Here is an 18,321-nt window from a genome sequence, read left to right as displayed (position 1 = left end):
TGTGAAGGGGGTGAGCTAGGTGGGTCCCTGGGGAAGAGTGGTCCCAGCATATTCAACCAGGGAGGTCAGAGTGGCTGGAGCTCAGTGACGAAGGGGGGCAGTGATAGAGGCCAGCCATATGGAGGCAGGTGTGGGCAGGTGAGGCCAGACGTATGGAGGCAGGTGTGGGCAGATTTCTGAAAGCCGCGCGGAGACGTGACCCCATTCTAGACTTACATTGAATGCAGAACCAGCAGGTACCCCGCTACTGATCCAGTCATTTGCAACCAGTGTGAGAGGGACGGGGTGTCCGGAATGACTCCGAGGGGAGCTTGAGCTCTGGGGAGGATTTGTAACTTGCTGACCCGGGGAGTGTGAGGACTCAGCGAGCGCGAGATGCCTGCACACACCCCAGTGAGCTGTGGCCTAGGCGGGGCACAGGAGCCTGGGATTTCCGGGAGAGGCCTGGGCCGCAGGTATGCGGCAGGTATTGCATAGATGGGATCCAAAGCCACGAGACGGGGCGGCACCTCGAGTGCAAACACCGCTGCCTCTCTCCAGTTCCGAGAGGACCCGCAGGGAAGGCTGAGCAGAGTGGCCGGGAAAACAGGAGTGTGTGGTGTCCTGGGTGCACAGGAGAGACCTTTCGGAAGAAGAGGGTGGGGGTGCTAGCGCTGGTGGAGGTGACGCAAGATGGCTTCTGACCTGCACTGATGGATTTAGCAACTTGGAAGGAATTCGTAACCTCGATAATTGAACGTCCAAACCCAGAAGGGAATGGGTTCCTGAGAGCGTTGGGAGGGGCGGGGGAGAGGGTGCCTGTATAGACGTTTCGCCGAGAGGGATGGAAATGGCCCAGTCGGTTGAGAAAGGAGGAAAAAAAACTAAAATGGGAAGGAGAGAGACTGTGAGGGGAGGGATCCTGTAAACCCATCAGCACGAGGGTAACAAGAACTCAGGGTGTTTTTGCTGAGGGTCTGGTTCTCCATTTCCATCCGCCGGGAATCGAGGGCAACCTCACCAACAACGGGCGGTCACACACCGGCCGTGAGCCCTGCAGCCTCGGGCTCTGCAGGATCCAGGGCCCCGTAACCCCGGGCTGGGCGGCTCGGCCCCGGGCTCCCCCGCCTGCTCGCAGCGGCCGCGCAGGCACACCGGCTCCCCGCGTCTCCCAGGCCCGACCCCGCGCAGCCCGGTGCAGCCACGTGCCTCCGCGCAGCACCCGCACCGCAGCTCGGCCCTGCGCGCCCGTTACGGGAAGCCGCCTCCCACTTCCTCTCGGGGTGCGTTTCACTTTATTTACTATTTCTTTTCGGGGCTCCTTTTAGACTGCAAGACCCGAACGAACACGCGCCCGCCCGGTGGGCGCGCCGTGACCCCGAGCGGCCGGGCGCTGCGGCCGGAAGCCCGCGCACAGACACGCGCACCGCGGGGCGAGGCTGACCCACGAGGCCCCACCCCGCCGGCGCCGCCCAACCGCCGCCGAACCTTCTGGAAGCGGCGCCCCGCTGCCAGAACGGGACGCCGGAGAGGCTGGGGAGGCCGGGCGCGCGGGGCGGGGCCTGAGCAGGAGGCCGCGTCTGATTCGCCGCCGGCGCACAGGCCCCGCCTCCCGGGCGCCATGGCCCGGCCCCCTCCCTCCCTCTCCATGGCGCGACCCGGGCTCATTCATTCCCCGCGGGGCCTGCCAGACACCTGCGCTCTCCCGAAGCCGCCCGCCGCCGCCGCCAGCATGTCGGGCCCCACCGGAGAGACCCCGTCCGCCATCCAGATCTGCCGGTAAGAGGGCCGCGCGGCGCGGCGAGCGGCCGGGGCGCCGGGACCCCGCCCGGGCCTGCCCCGCGCCCGTCGCGGCCTCCCCGGGCCGTCACCTCCGGCCCCTCACCCGCTGCCGCCTCCGCCCGCCCACACCTCCCGTCCCCGCGGCCGGGGGGCGCCTCGGGTGCCGCAGAGCCGGCCTCCGCGCGCGCCTCCCCGCCGGCCCCGGCACATCCCCGGGGCGGCGCCGCGGTCACGCAGGCCGTTTGCGGGACAATCGGCGCGGCGCCTTTCCGGGCGGGGGTCGGAGTGCCGCCCCCGCGCCCCGCCCCGCCCGCCCCGCCCGCCCCGCCGGCGCTCGGGCACGCGCGAAGGTCCCCCTGAGCGCCCTCATTCTGGGTCCTCTGGCCGGCGGTTCAAAGCCAAGCGGATCCCGGATTGTGGGGCGCTGGCGGCCAGCTCGCGGTCGGCGTCCGGAGCTCGGCGAGCCCCGTGATGGGTGCCCGAGGGGGCGGAGGCTGCAGGTGTCCGTCCCTCCTAGTGCTCGGGTTTGGGGAGAGCCAGTGCGCACGGGAAGGACCGAAAATGCCTTCCCCTCGAGCCGCTGAAGAGGAGGGAATGGCCCATGAGCCTGGCAGCGTCTTACACAATGCGGGGCAGCGGGTCTCCGCGGACCACCCTGCCTTCCTTCCTGGGCACCGGGTAGGGGGAGGCCCCCAGAGGCAGCGGGAGAGCGGGGGGGTCGGCTCATTGCCACCGGACGGACGGAGGGCGGCCGCAAGGTTACACCCCGTTCCCTTGGGCGGCATGGGAAGCAGGCCCGCTGGTCCGGGAGCCTGAGCCCAGGGAGGGCACGGCCCTGGGACGGCCTCCCAGGCGCTGGGCCTGCAACAGGGCCTGTCCTGCGCAGGCACCACTGGCAGCGAGCGCGCCTTCCTGCTTCGGGGTGGGTTCTACCAATCCGGACACTGGCTATCACACTGACCTTGGGTCCAGCCCAAATTAGCTTCCTGTGGATGTTGACGTCTCCCCGGAAGAGTAAGCGCTGGATCAGTGGGGCGCCCTGACCGCAAACCTTCTTCTGGCCCAGCCCCAGGCCTTTACTGACCTCAAGGTCAGGTTTGACTTTTCTAGGGGGAGGAAATCTTTGGGGGGAGCCTGGCTCCCTTCGCTTACTGGCCGTGTGTCTGTCTTGGCCCCACCCACTCCAAGTTCCAGGGGCAGAAATAACAGGAATAACTGATATTTGGAGACAGGCCCTCCTATTGGCTGGGTGACCTTGGGGTCCGTTCTTTGCAAAGGGCTTGCATAGCTCTCGCCTCCCTTGGTTTGTCCACCTTCCCTGGGAGGGAGGCAGGGTCTCACCACTGCGCTGTGTGCAGGCGGCGGGTGAGCTGGGGAGACCCAGTGCCCCTGCAGGTCATCCAGCCCTGAGGGCAGCGCCTCCCAGGTCTTCTGTCTCCAGCTCCTGTTCTTCCCCCTGCACTCCCCCCAGAGAAGGTCTGATTTCAGTCTGCCCTGCTTTTATTCACTTCTTCAGGATGATGCATAGCAGGTTTTTTTGTTTTTTGTTTTTTTAATCCTCACCCGGGAATATCTTTCCATTCATTTTAGAGAGAGTGGAAAAGAGAGGGAAAGATGGAGAGAAACATCAATATGAGAGAAACACATCGATGGTTGCCTCCTGCAGGCGCCCTGACCAGGGCCTGGGCCGGGGAGGAGCCTGCAGCCAAGGTACATGCCCTTGACCGGAATCCAGCCCGGAACCCTTGAGTCCGCAGACCTATGCTCTGTCCACTGAGCCACACCGGCGAGGGCATGAATAGCAGTTCTGTACATACTTGTCTTTTTAAAAACCAGCTTCTTACTTGAAATTTACATAAGGCACTTAACTGATGTTACCCCAATAAATGTAATTTATTTTATTTTATTTTTTAAAATATATTTTATTGATTTTTTACAGAGAGGAAGGGAGAGAGATAGAGAGTTAGAAACATCGATGAGAGAGAAACATCGATCAGCTGCCCCCTGCACATCTCCCACTGGGGATATGCCCACAACCCAGGTACATGCCCTTGACCGGAATCGAACCCGGGACCCTTCAGTCCGCAGGCCGACGCTCTATCCACTGAGCCAAACCGGTTTCGGCAATAAATGTAATTTAATTAGCCCTGGCCGGTATGGTTCAGTTGGTTAGAGTGTCGTCCTGTACAGCAAAGGGTAACAGCCAATGGAGGCAGCCAGTCAATGTTTCTCTCTCTCCCTTCCTCTCTGTAAAATTAATAAAAAATAAAATAAAACAAAATATTCTTTAAAATATTAATTAAATATAAAAGAAATACACCTGAAATTTATATAATTTTTTTTAAAATATATTTTTATTGATTTTTTTACAGAGAGGAAGGGAGAGGGATAGAGAGTTAGAAACATAGATGAGAGAGAAACATTGATCAGCTGCCTCCTGCACACCCCCCACTGGGGATGTGCCCGCAACCAAGGTACATGCCCTTGACCAGAATCAAACCCGGGACCCTTCAGTCCGCAGGCCGACGCTCTGTCCACTGAACCAAACCGGTTAGGGCTATATATAATGTTTTTAGTCAATGTTACCTCAATACATTTAATTTAAAAAGTAATTATTAAAAAAACCCCAGCTTCAACAGATCCTAGATGTTGGGATAGCTTTAGACCAGGGGTGGGCAAACTTTTTGACTCGAGGGCCACAATGGGTTCTTAAACTGGACCGGAGGGCGGAACAAAAGCATGGATGGAGTGTTTGTGTGAACTAATATAAATTCAAAGTAAAGATCATTACATAAAAGGGTACGGTCTTTTTTTTCAATAGTTTTATTCATTTCAGACGGGCCGTCGTCTGCCCACGGCTGCTTTAGACTCTCCGTGTGTGCACAAGCCTGCTCACCACCATGCTCTCCGCTGCCACCTGCACAGGCACAGTTCATCCTGTCTCTGGTCGAGCTGGCTGTGGGATGCTGGGCAGGATACCTGGTGTGCAGAGCGACTGCCAAAGGTGGAGGGCTGTGGCGAGGGCCGCGGTCACCAGGACTTGGCCTGGCGAAACCCCAGGCCACCGGGAGAGTGGCCACATCCCAGTGGGGAGCCCTTTAAGGACATCTGAGCTGACACCCTGTTTTGAAAGAGGAGCCTCCTGACAGGGCAGCCACGCCCATGAATTTAATGAGTTTCACTGAACTCCCAGGAGCCAATGCCCGAGGAGGGACAGGGACCTGGAAGTCTGGTCCCTGCCTTAGGGGCTCCCAGTGCGGCAGGGAGAGCGTGCCCCAAGCCCCTCTGGCCCACGCCATTAAGAGTGGTTAGTGCTCTGGGTCCGGAAGAAGGTGTCAAGGGATGGGGGCTCTAAAGGCTGGTGAGGGCAGTGGTTAGAGCCAGCTTTGCAGTCCCAGGCCTGGGTGTGCGTTCACCCTCTGCCCCTTGGCTGCCTAGCCCTGCTCTGCCCCGTTTTCTCATGGGTGGTTCTGAGTGTTAAAGAGAAGAAAGTGCATCCGTGCCTGGCAGGACGACTGGCTCATGGAACGTGAATGGAAGCTCTCTTTGTGGGAAAAGTGGGACGCAGGCTCAGGAGGCCAGTGTCCCGGGTTCGAATCCCAGCCCTGCCTCTTGTGGGCGTGCACCTTCAGGGCGTTCGTAACCTTGCTGGGCCTCAGTTTTCTTCTCTGTGAATTGGAGATCATCACAGTGCCCTTCTCAGGGCTGCCGCGAGGATGAAACCTTTGGCACAGAGCCCAGCATTACACACGGGAGCGAGACTCACAGAGGGAACCCTGTATTTCTGAGAGCCAAGCTTTGGGTGGCCAGGCCGCTGTGGGGCGCTGTCCCCTCCTCCTCTTGGTCCCGCCCTACAGATGCAGGTGTGGGGACAGCATTTAAACTCTCAGAAGAGCATTTTTCCTTTGGTTTATTTTGAGTAATCATAATTAACGTTTAGTTAGCAAATTGCATTTCTCCTTGTCGCACTCAGTGTTTTAGCGCGTTAGACCCAGGAGCCCCCTGGAGGCCTCCAGCCGGGCTCTGTCACTTACAGCGGGGACAGTGCGGCTCTCAGAGCTCAGAGCCGTGGCTGAGGAGACTGCCTGGGGGAGGCTCTCTGCCAGGGGCCCTGGTGTTCAGTCTTTCCATGCTCACCCAGCGCAGGTCCCCCTTGTGTGCGCGGCGTAATCACGGCGTCAGTGTGGCCTGAGAGCTGGTGGAAGGACAGCCGAAGGCGTGACCTGTGGCCGGTGCTGGAGGGTGCGGGCGAGCAGTGCGGTCCACCAGAACCGTGCAGTGTGCGGGGTAGCTGTGAGCCACAGGAGCCACTGAGTGCTTGAAATGTGGCCAGACTTGGAGAAACGGAATCCTTTTTAAAAAATGTTTAATCCTCACCCGAGGATATTTTTTCCATTGATTTTTAGAGAGAAAAGGAGGGAGGGAGCGGGGGGGGGGGGGGAGGAGGGGAGAGAGGGAAACATCAATGTGAGAGAGACACATCGACTGGTTGCCTCTTGCAGGCACCTCAACCTGGGTCAGGGATTGAACCTGCAACTGAGGTACGTGCCCTTGACCGGGAATCGAACCTGAGACCCTTGGGTCTGCAGGCGGATGCTCTGACCACTGAGCTAACTGGCCAGGGTGAAACAGAATTCTTAACTACATTCATTTAAATTCATTTAAAGGTAAATGCAGCTGGCCTCCTGTGTCTGGCGGCTCCCCTCAAGGGACAGTACAGTCTGTAGAAGAATTTAAAAACTGGAATTCCTGGGAGCTCTCTGGGGACTGCAGTCAGCTTTTAAATGGAGGTGGGCCTTGGCATGGCCCAGGCCGGCAGCCTGGAACCCTTCATTGGTAGGCCATGTGCAGGCTGCAGGCTGCTCTCTGCTTGCCTGCTTTTAGATGCAGATGTACTAGGATGTGCTTTGAGGTGCGGGGCTGCTGGGCCAGGGCAGCCTGGAGAAGGGCCGGCCTCCAGTAGACATGCCTGCCGGCGATGCTGGTGGAGTGGGCTGGACTTCAGGACGCTGTGGGGTTGGAATTGCCCCCCTTGGGCTCTGTCTTTGGGCTTACAGCGGAATTAATGGAAACAAACCTAATTGACAGCAACCACATTTGGAGGGAGCATTCTGGAACATTCCCTAAAACGATGCGGTGCCTGGGGGAGGCTTGGCCTTTGCAGCCGGGAGAGCCTGTGGTTGGGCGGCTGTGCTCATCCGCTCTCCAGGCTCCTGTAAGTGGGCCAGGCGGCCGCATCACCTGACCAGCGCCCCAGTTTCCATTAGGCCAGAGAGCTTTCTCCTGGGGGCAGGCTCCTCCGGAGGGTCCGGCCTGGTGGCCGCCCTGTACGCCTGCTGCCCACTTGCTCTTTCTCTCACTCTGAGAGGGTCCTGGGGAGGCCTCGCAGCCGAATCACGGAGGAAGCTCCTTACAGACGCAGGGAAAGTCGCCCCCAGGCAGGTTTAAACATTTATGAGGCATTTGGGGAAACTTGAATAGTCCCTTGACAGTTAATGATATTAAGGGATTCATACTATATTTTAGGTGAGATAATTGTTTGTGTGGTTCTGTTTATAAAAGGAGTCTTTATCTTTTATTTATTCATTTTAAATATATATGTATGTATGTATGTGTATATAAAATTTTTTTTCCCTTGAAAAGGAAGGGAGAGGAAGAGAGAGAAACATCAATGATGAGCGTCATGGATCGGCTGCCTCCTTTACGCCCCGCACTGGAGATCGAGCCCACAACCCCGGCATGTGTCCTGAGCGGGAATTGAGCCGTGACCTCCTGGTTGACAGGTCAGTGCTCAGCCACTGAGCCCTGCTGGCCAGGCAGGAGCCTCTACCTTTTAGAGGGAATGTGAGATGTTGTGGACGCTAAGCTGTGATGTCTGACGTTTTCCTCAAACGCTGTGGAATGGGGAGCTGTGGAATGGGGAGCGGGTGGGGCCCCGGATCGATGCCCGTTTGGCTCAGCCACCTGCCCCCAGAGTTGATTGTTTGGAGCTGTTTGGTGGGGCGGGGAGTCATTTCCTTTTTTTCTACTCAGTAACCCTTTGATGTTTTCCACAATTAAAGAATAAAAAGGGAAACTGGCCTGCTGGGAGCTGAGAGCCACTCCTGAAGCAGGGACTGTGCCTGTGTCTCCTTTCCCCGCCTCCCTGCTGCCCCAGGACCCAGTGCAGTGCTGCCTCCCGCCTGCACCCCACCCCCACCCCCACCTCCTGCTGTGGGGAAGGGGGGGCCCTTCCAGCCCAGTCTAGCTGCTCCTACCCCGGGGCCTGGTGGCTCCTGTTCTCTCAGCCTATCAGACACCAGTGTTGCGACTGGTTCTTGCAGTTGCCAAAATGTCATTCAGCGATAACCATCAGGAAACTTTGAAAGTTATTACTCACAGGATCTGAAGACCCACAGCCAGCCTCTGTGAGGTCAGGGGGTTGGGAAGGAGGGGGGGCGAGCAAGCTGGGGGGGCGAGCTTGCGCGTGAGGCTGTGCCGGGTTCTGCTTTTGTTGTGTTTACTGTGGTGGATGATGAGGTAAGAGGGAGAACTTAAAGTTCGCAGAGAAACAAGCAAGTGGCTCAAATGGGGTTTGAAATCAGCCAAGATCTCTGAAACAAAGGAGCCTGCCGGGCGGGGCCGGGCTTCTCCCTGCATCCCCCCAGCCCCTGGCATCTGGCATCGTGTTCGAAGCGGATGCCTGCCGGAAGCGGGTGCCTTGGCCCGCAGAGCACCAGCCAGGCGCCTGCATTGCCACATACAGGCGCTGCACCTCGTCTGTCTGATCGCTGCCTCTGGCCTGTTGGCGGGGCTGCTGCCTGGGCCTGGCTTGGGCCTGGCACCGCGATCTTGGTGGGTGTTGTCACAGCTCCACCTATTTCCTTCCCCCTGGCCGGCCTGGGCCCTGCTGTTTGTCTCTCATTTGCTTGGCTGTGTGACTTCAGGCTGAGTCATGACCTGCTTCTTGCATCACTGGCTGCTGAGGAGCATCCTGCTGGAAGCCCCACTGGCTGGCCCTGCTGCGGGAGGGGAGGCGGCCGGGGAGGCCTCCGGGGACCCGCGAGCTCCGAGCTCCCGTGGGCAGGGCCGCTGGAGACCGGAGTGGGGCTGCTGAGCCGCGCGCTGGGAGCTGGGAAGCGGCCCCTCTGGCAAGATGAAGCTGCTGGCCTGGGCCCTGCGCCTCCGCCTCCCCGGGCTCACGGCCGGGCGGGCACCTGCCTGGGAGCGCCTGGGGCCCCGGAGCTCCGCGCGGCTGTGGCTGCCGCGCTGGGCCTCCGTCCGGGCTTTTGGAAGCAAGTATGGACCTTCTGCCTCTGGAAGGTAGGACGACGGGTTCACTGCCGTGCCCTCGGTGATGGCGGCTCCAGCAAATTCTCCCACCTGAGGAGGGGTGGGGCCCCGGATCGATGCCCGTTTGGCTCAGTGGTTAGAGCGTCGGCCCACGGACTGAAGGGTCCCAAGTTCGATTCTGGTCAATTTGTATCCAGCACATACCCTGGTTGGGTGTTTGTGGAAGCAACCACTTTGATGTCTCTCTCTAAAAATCAATGGGAAAATGTCCTCGGGTGAGGATTCGCAAAAATAAATAAGTACAGCCAGCTCATCAGAAGTTCGGGTGCTCCGGGACCTGTGACTGGCGTCCAAGGTGGGGGTAGCCTTGCATGACTAAGCCCTTTAGCCTGGAGCCTGTGCTAACGCTGGTTCCTCCATGTCAAACTGCACTGAATTGTGGGACACCAGCTGGTGGCTTAGAGACTTGGTTGATGTGAACGGAAAAATGTGCACAAACAGGAATGGAATTGCTGGGTCATGTGGTAATTCTGTGGTGAAGTAAGAAACATTCAAACCTGTAGAGAATTTTTTCAGTTTATTTGAGCCAAACTGATGACATATGTCAGGGAGGCAGTTTTTGTTGTGGTGGTTTTTTCTAATATATTTTTACTGATTTCAGAGAGGAAAGGAGAGGGAGAGAGAGAGAGAAACATCAATGATGAGAGAGAATCATGGATCGGCTCTCTCTTGCACACCCCCCACTGGGGATGGAGACTGCAACCTGGGCATGTGCCCTGACTGGGAATCGAACTGTGACCTCCTGGCTCATAGGTTGATGCTCAGCCACTGAGCCACGCTGGCCAGGCTAGTTTCCTTTATGTGTTTAAATTAAGGAGGGAACATAGGAAGGTTACATGAAGGCGGGGAAGGGAGGCAGGAATTGGAGTACTGGGTGGTTAACAGATGAGCCCCCTTGAGGGTCAAAGGTGTGTTAACCTAGAAGCACAAGAACAATGGACAAGGAGTTACAGGCCCGAGGCTGCCTCCCACCATGACCTGCCCGCTGGAAATGTATGATAAGATCTCTGGAGGTTACTTTTCACAGAACCTGTTCTTTCAGCCCGTCTGTGTTTCGCCTTTGAAGAACTGCCAGCTGTTTCCAGCGGCTGCCCTGCTCCACGCTCCCGCCAGCACTTGTTGGTCCGTCCTTTGGTCCAGCCACCCTAGCGGAGGGGAAGTGCGTCTCATTGTGGTTTGGCTTCGAGCTTCCCTGATGACTAACGATATTGCGTATCTTTTGTAAGCTCAGGGCTCTTTTTACGTCTTTGGAGAAATGTCTGTTCAGACCCACCTGTTCTCACTTGGCGTATTTGTCCGTTGGTTACCGGAGGCCCCCGGGTGGGCTCGGGCTGCCTGTCGCAATGTCCGACACTGGAGGCAGGTGCAGTCATACAAGGCGCGTATTGAGAAGGCAGCCAACCAAGAAGCCAGGGCGCTTACAGGCATTCAGATCCCGTCTTCCAGCAGGTGCAGGGGGCAGGGTTACACGGGGGAGTGGGCGAGGGGAAAGCTGGGGACGGAATGCGGTTACAAGCAGTCCCGGGGCCAGCAGAATCCAGCCATTGTTCCTGGTTGTCAGGTGATGAGATGACCGTGGCTCCTGGTGGGTCGGCCTGACCGTGCGTCAGGTCCCGTGTCCATTGTCCACAGCTAAGTCACCTCGTCCATCACTTTGCTCGGGATAAAGGGAGTGTGCACTGGCCTGAGAAAGGAAACTCAGAAAAGCTTCACCCTGTTAATGTAAAAAAAAAAAACCATTGCAACCTGTAAAGAATTGTTGTGAGTTTATTTGAGCCAAACTGTCACCATATGCCGGGAAGCAGAACCTCAACGAATTGAGATAATGCTCCGGAGAATGGTGGGTTACATCCGTATTTATACATTTTAATCAAAGGAGGGACGTAGGTGGGTTACATGGAATCTATTGGTGATAGACTAGAGGGGCGGGAGCAAGCCAAGTGGGGAAACCCCTGGGGATTGGATAAAAAGTAAAATGACGGACACATGCTTAGGTGGGTACAGGAACAATTAACATGATAGTGAAGGGATTTGTGGTCTCTGTCCTGGCGCCCAGCACATTTGGTTGTGCCCCAGGGGCTCCAGAAAAAGGGAAGTTACAAGTGACCCAAACATTTCAAGGGTATGTTGTAGATGCAAAAGGACAGACAGGCTCAGTGAAGGTAAAGGTCAACCTTGTCAGTGAAGACACCGGCGTACGATGTAACTGCCCACCATCACTGCTTTTAAGGTTTAATTTCAGACCATCCTTGGTGGTGACTTTAGGTCTGAGTTTGCAAGGCTGCCATGCAGGCCTCTGATCTGTCAGGTCAGCCTGTGGCCCCTTTTGTCCACAACCCTCTGTTCTCAGAAGGATCTGTGTTCTAGGACTTAAAGTTAATGCGATGATTTTCCAGGTGAATTCAGGTGCTCTATCAGATTATAAGGCCCCCCGTCACTTTTATTTTGTGTTGTAAGAGTTCCTTCTATAGAGTATACGAGATACAAGTTTCTTCTCAGATGTATGATTTGCAAAGATTTTCTCCCATTCAGTGGGCTGTCTTTTTACTTAAAAATTTTTAAAAAAAATTTAGTTCAGAGAGGAAGGGAGAGGGAGAGAGATAGAAAGTCTACTCAACGGCTGTTACCACACATAGTTACACATTTTTTTCTTGTGATGAGGACTTTTATTCTCTGAGCGACTTTCAAACACGCACTCCAGTGTTACAGACTGGTCACCGTGATGTACCTTAAGGCCTCGCCATTCCATTATCTTCCATCGCAAGTCTGTGTGCTTGGCCGTTCCCTCAGCCACCCCCCCTGCCGCTGGCAGCACCGGTCTGTCTCTAGGAGCTTGTTAATTTTGAGTGTGTTTGTTTTTTAAGATTCCATATGTAAGTGAGATCTTAGGTTGTCTGTTAAAGCAGCGGAGAGGGCTTCACCACTCCCCCACCCCCACCCCCCATTGCTATCGGGAGTGAATTTCTTGCAATATCCCTGAGACTTGCATGGGAGGATGCGATTTAGTGGAAAGCTCTGTTTCCATGGAATTAAATCCGAGTCCTGAAGTCCCATAGAGTGTAGCTGGGCTTCCGCAGAGCTCAAGTCCGAGCCGGTGCCCGCAGTCTCCTTTCCTTGTTGGAGCCGGGTCCAGTCCAGCGTCCGGCGGGCTTAGCTGTGTTTCCCACTGCAGTTCCTGGTCCATTGCGTGTGAGGTCTGCATGGCTACGGGCCACAGGCCATGGAGCGAATGCAAGGAGGCAGGACAACAGAGCCCGCAAGCCAGTCACTGAGCCAAGAGCGTGCGAGAGAGCGCTCCTTTGTTTGCATGATGTGTTCCCAAACTCTCACACCCTTGCCGTGGCCACGCCCTTTCTGGCCAATGGTTTCTGTTCCCAGGTGTAACTGACAGAAAAGTACACCCCCCCCCCCCCCCCCCCGGCCGGATTGGCTTAGTGGATAGAGCATCAGCCTGCGGACTGAAGGGTCCCGGTTCGATTCCAGTCAAGGGCACATGCCTTGGTTGCGGGCTGGATCCTCAGTAGAGGGCTTGCAGGAGGCAGCTGATCAATGATTCTCTCTCATCATGGATGTTTCTATCTCTCTATCCCCCTCCTTTTCTCTCTGAAATCAATAAATATATATATATATATAACATCACAGATATGGAAGAAGTAATTTGTAGAAGACATGGGCTTAGGAGACAAGTTACAGAGGCAAAGGAAGGGCCCTGGGAGCTTAGCAGTGAGGAAGGGGAAGGTGCCGTGCCTGGAGAGATGGGGAGGGAGAGGGGACACGAAAGGCGTGGCCTGCCCCTGGGAGGGAGGGCCAAGATGCCATTCTCTCTACGGCTGCATGATATTCCTCTGTGTACATGTACCGGCCTGACCTCTCCTTTAACCCGCGATGGACACCTGGGCTGCTCCCAGTCTTGGCTATTGCCGTGAACATGGGTCCTATGTCTTTTTGAATTAATACTTTTTCTTCAGATAAATACTCAGAAGTAGGGCCTGGCTGCGTGGCTCGGTTGGTACGAGCGTCGTCCCGTACACCAAAAGGTTGCGGGTTCAGTTCCTGGTCAGGGCATGTACCCGGGTTGTGGGTTCAACCCCCAGTCGGGACACATGAGGGAGGCATCCTATCCATGTTTCTCTCTCACATCAATTTTTTTTTATTTCTTTCTCTCCCTCCCTCTTTCTCTAAAAATCAATGAAAACATATTCTCAGGTGAGGATTAAAAAAAATTCAGTCCTGCCAGTGGGCTCAATGGTTAGAGTGTCGGCCCTCGCACCACAGGGTCGAGGGTTTGAATCTCGGTCAAGGGCGTATACTTGGTTGTGGTTTGCTTCCCACCCCTGGTCAGGGAGCATGGGGGAGGCAACCAGTTGATGTGTCTCTCTCACATTGATGTTTCCCTCTCTCTCTCTCTTATCCTCCCCCAACCTCCACTCTCTCTGAAAGGCAGTAGAAAAAAATATCCTCGGTGAGGATTAACAAAACCCCCACCAACTCAGAAGTGGTATTGCCAGGTCACGTTGCCACCGGAAAGGGACTGGGCCCAGAGCCAGTCTGCCCCCGGACGGCCAGTAGCGTGTGGGTTATTGACTTGGTGTAGGAAAGATTTCACAAGACCAGTCCAAGCCATGTGAGAGGATGTTTATTAAAGGCGGGACAGGGAAGCAAGGACGGGCTTAGGGTGGGAAGGGCAATGGGAGAACTGGGCTGGCTGCCTCGGCCCCGGAAACATGGGAAAGCAGTGGGCCACGCAGGCTGCGTGGGCTCCCCGAGAAGTGTGGTCACAGGGAAGGCAGCGAGCCCAGGTGGGCTGCTGGGAGCTCCCTGGAAAGTCAGAGAAAAGGGGGCCTTGGAGGCTGGATCGGGGTACGCCTGGGAGGAGCTGCCCGGCGGCAAGTGTCGGGGGACCCTTGGAGTTTGGGAGAGAAAAGTCGATGCACGCCCGAGAGGGAAGAGAGAGCCGCCTGGGTCTTATCTGTGGGGCTTTTAGGGGAGGTGGTGGTGGGGTGCCAATAGAGTGTTCGTCAGCTTTCTGCTGATGCCAGAATGAGACGTATTTCCCCGGCTTCCTCCGTCCTTGGGTGTGGTTGGCAAAATGGCACCAAATGAATTTCTGTGACCTGCTTCCTGAGCAGGTGCTGCCAGCTGTTTACCTGGTGGGAGGGGAAGGTAGCCATTTACTCATGAGTGTCCTTGTGTCGGGAAGACAAGAGTTTACGACTCGCTGGGCGGCTGGAAACTGCATGGCGTGGAACTGTCTGTCCCGGCGCCCTGCGCCACTTGTCAGGCTTCCTGACCGTCTCTGACGGCAGCTGTTACCTTCATGAGGAGCCACCCTGCGGTGACCGCAGAGGCTGCACCATTTACACCCACCAACAGGCCGGGGTCCTCCCCCCCGCCCCCCCCCCCCCCCCCCCCCCCGCCCCTGCCCCGGCAGTATTGCCTTCTTGATGACAGCCATTCGGACAGCTGTGAGCGAGCCTCACGGTGGTTTTGATTCTTTTCACTTCGATACTATCTTTTGAAGCCCAAAAGGCTGTACATTTTAGTGTCCAATTGCTCTATTTTTTTTGGTTGTTCATACTTTTATTGTCATATTAAGAAACTATTGTCAAATCCAAGGTCACAAAGATTTACCCCTATGTTTCCTACAGAGCGTGGAGTGTGGCCGTCTAAGACGTTAGAATCACGGGAGTGGGGAGGTTGCATGCAGTGGTCACGTGCTAAGCTTGCCCCACGGCCCTGCAGGCACATTTGATTGGGCATCAAATGTTAGGAAAATGGAATTTCAATCCAAACTGGGAGGTAGCTCGCAGACTAGGAGTTAAAGTAGCGGAAGAAAGAGTTGCTTTTGCAGAACCAGTTTCCCCACTCCCCTCCCCTCCCGCGATGTGTGTGGAGCAGAGCATCCTGACAGCTGTCGGGAGGAGCCCTGTGCCCGGCTCCATGGCATCCTGCAGCCTTCACACTCGCTTAGGTAGCTCTCAGCACTGGGGGCACAGGGATCACCTTTGTGTTACAGATGGGGAACTGAGGGCACAGTGGCTTGCCCAAGTCAGCACAGTGGGCACTAGAACCAGGTCTGTCCTCTGTGCCCCATCACATGCCCTGACCGAGGGCAAGTGCTGCATGAGGGAGGGTGGGCGATGGAGACTGTGCCGGCCACCCGCTGCCTGGAAACGGCCTGTGGCTCGCTTGGGTCTTCGGAAGGGTGAGTTAAAAGTCAGGGTGTGGTGTGTCTCCCAAACTTGGCTGGAGGCTGAGTGCTTCTCTGAGCCGTCAGTGCCCAGATGCCACCAATGCTGGCTCATGCCCATAAGCCTACCCCATAGAACTCATCTGGTGGGGCCTGGAAGGGCATCATGTGTGGGGGGCTGGGGAGGGGGCTGGGGAGCGTGTGGGCGTGGTTTCTGGCCCCCCACCCCCTCTGTCCTGGCCGCCCTGGCCCAGCCCGGCCTGGCAGGGGGCATGCTGGAGGTGCACCTGCCGCAGGAGGCTTCGCCTCCCAGCCCCGCCCGAGCCGAGCCGGCTGAGTACAGCATTCCGTTGCCGTGGGCGCCCAGCGGTGGAACCTGAGCCGCGTAGCCGATCGGGTGGGCGAGCTGCCGGCTTGTTCCCGGCCAGGGCCACACTTCTCCGTGTTCCTCTAAGCGCCGGGGCGGTGCCCGCTCCATGTGGCCCCTGGAACTCAGCTCTAACCGCTCAGTGGCTTGCTGGGCCTCTGGGGCCTCGCTTCGCCGGAAGCGGGGTCTTGTTTGATGGACACTGTGCTTCCTTTCATGACGGCGCCCCCTACCCGGTGCCGCCTGGAACCCAGGCCCTCGGAGGAGTTGGCGACGGGCCCGCGCCATCCGGGGCACGGCCCGCTGTTACTCAGCCGCGGCCAACGAGACGGCTTTTCGAGACGGTGGGGCTTTTGTCCAGGATAATTTTTTTGACTTGGTTTTGCTTTAATTGCTTCCAAGTATCTACTAAATTTTTACATTTTTAAAAATATAATTAATGGCCGTAGAATGCAATGTCAGTAATTAGGAGGATGTTTAGTTTGGTAGGAAATTACCAGGCAGTCTTCCAAAGTGGCAACCGTGGCGTGGGCCCCTCTGAGTTCCTGCTGCTCCGCGTCCGCGGGCCCAGCAGCGTCCCTGGGCCCCGGCAGCGTTCAGGTTCCAGCAGCGTCCGGGCCCAGCAGCGTCCCCAGGCCCCGGCAGCGTCCGGGGCCCAGCAGCGTCCCCGGGTCCCAGCAGCGTCCGGGTCCCAGCAGCGTCCGGGTCCCAGCAGCGTCCGGGGCCCAGCAGCGTCCCCGGGTCCCAGCAGCGTCCGGGTCCCAGCAGCGTCCGGGGCCCCGCAGCGTCCGGGGCCCAGCAGCGTCCCCGGGTCCCAGCAGCGTCCGGGTCCCAGCAGCGTCCGGGGCCCCGCAGCGTCCGGGGCCCCGCAGCGTCCGGGCCCAGCAGCGTCCCCGGGTCCCAGCAGCGTCCCCGGGCCCCGGCAGCGTCCGGGCCCAGCAGCGTCCGCGGGCCCCGCAGCGTCCGGGGCCCAGCAGCGTCCGGGCCCAGCAGCGTCCGCGGGCCCCGCAGCGTTGCTGTCCTGGCGTCTGGCCCGCAGGTGCGCAGGGGTTTCAACTTGCAATTCGCTGTGACTGTGATGCTGAGCATCTCATGCTGCTTTGCCATCTGAGTGTCAGTGTCATCTTTTCTATTTTCTTCCTTTTAAGCTATATTTTTCTTGATTTCAGAGAGGAAGGGAGAGAGAGAGAGAGAAACATCCATGATGAGAGAGAATCATTGATCAGCTGCCTCCCGCACGCCCCGCACTGGGGATGGAGCCCACAACCCGGGCCTGTGCCCTGACCAGGACTCAAACCATGACCTCCTGGTTCATAGGTCGATGCTCAACCACTGGGCCACGCTGGCTGGGCAAGAATAGCCTTTTATCTTTTTTTAATTTTATTTATTCTTAATTTAATTTTCTTTTTAAGAATAGCCTTTTAAAAGAACATACTTTCATTTCTTATATTTTATTTTTTTCATTTCTTATATTTTAACATGATACATTTTGATTTTTCTTCATAATAGTAAGAAAAGTACTTTCAACTAATGGAAATAACATAACGCTAATTATAAATAAACTGTCTCATTAAAGTGAGTCTGAGTGGGAAGGAAACCTATTTTTATCTGATATTTAAAATCTTTTAATTTATTGATTTGAGAGAAAGAGAGGCAGCGATTTGCTGCTCCACCCCTTTATGCACTCATTGGCTGATTCTTGCATGTGCCCGGACCAGGGATCAGACCTGCAACTTCAGAGTATTGGGACAACGCTCTAACCAACTGAGCTACCTGGCCGGGGCTGACTTTCAGTATTTAAATCTTTGAAAAGCTTATGCCTTATTGCAGAATTACCACTTTAAAAACACCGGCAGTGATAACAAACTCAAAATGTGTACAAAAGGCAGCTATGTCATTTATGTACTTCACAAGTTAAATATTTGCATTTCTCAACTTAGTCTCCCGAGGCGCTGCCGCCCGTGCCGATGTGAAGGAATTCTTTAATTTTATCGTAGAGAGCACGCCCTGCACCGCGAGGGGCCTTGGGGAAGGCGCCACGCGAACACGCATCGACTCCCTCCTGCTCCTGCATCTCCACAGAGCAGCTCAGGCCTCGGCACTGCCGCCAGCTCCCCACGCTGTCCCCTAGCTGCGCCACAGGACAGGGCATTCCAGAGCCTGCAGTCACCGCCTGGCAGGAGGCAGGAGGCAGGAGGCAGGAAGTGGGCTTCCTTCGGTTGGGTAATAAGCCCTTAGCTGTGGCGTAAGCTCCCAAACAGGAGGGTACCGCAGCGCCCTGCCCCAGAGCATCGTGCCCTGGAAGCCAACAGTCCACCCGGTTCTGCTGCTTCCATCACAGTCCCTAACCCCCCACGTCGCCCTTCAACACCTCTTCCAGGACCCGGTTCGGGCAGGACCTAGCGGGCACACTGCACGGAGGGGTGGCGCCAGTGCCGCCTCTGAGCAGTCTCCACGCGGCTTCCTCTGTAGACTCCCGGCTGGGAGGCCTCTGTCCAGCTGCTCTCCAGCTGTGGCCCAGGCTGACCGCTCGCTATTTGGGCTGTCGCTCCGGTTGGTCCTGGGAGGAGGTGCGGGTAGCTGCCCCCTGCCCCGCGGTGTTGGGACCCTTCCCCCAGTGTCTTCTCCACGTGCTGCTGTTCAGAGCATTGGCCCGTTTTCCTATGGGGTT

General features: G+C 56.8%; 1 protein-coding gene across 10 annotated transcripts in view; it reads left to right on the top strand.

Annotated features, from left to right (window-relative positions):
• The first annotated feature begins 1,601 nt into the window (after positions 1-1,601).
• Positions 1,602-18,321, top strand: part of ACOT7 (acyl-CoA thioesterase 7) — a 67,445-nt gene continuing 50,725 nt past the window's right edge. Inside the window, exon 1 of one of the 10 annotated variants that reach the window (XM_036348842.1) lies at positions 1,602-1,758. In XM_036348842.1, the coding sequence (XP_036204735.1) occupies positions 1,628-1,758 (131 nt within the window). In that variant the 5' untranslated portion in view covers positions 1,602-1,627. Of the gene's footprint in view, positions 1,759-8,669; positions 9,064-18,321 lie in introns of those variants that run through there. The other 9 variants (XM_036348845.1, XM_036348846.1, XM_036348847.1 and 6 more) reach the window with 9 other exon arrangements.

Source organism: Myotis myotis, unplaced genomic scaffold (genome assembly GCF_014108235.1).
Source record: "Myotis myotis isolate mMyoMyo1 unplaced genomic scaffold, mMyoMyo1.p scaffold_m19_p_2, whole genome shotgun sequence".
In the NCBI taxonomy this organism is placed as follows: domain Eukaryota; kingdom Metazoa; phylum Chordata; class Mammalia; order Chiroptera; family Vespertilionidae; genus Myotis; species Myotis myotis.
This window is presented reverse-complemented; position numbering and strand designations above follow the sequence as displayed.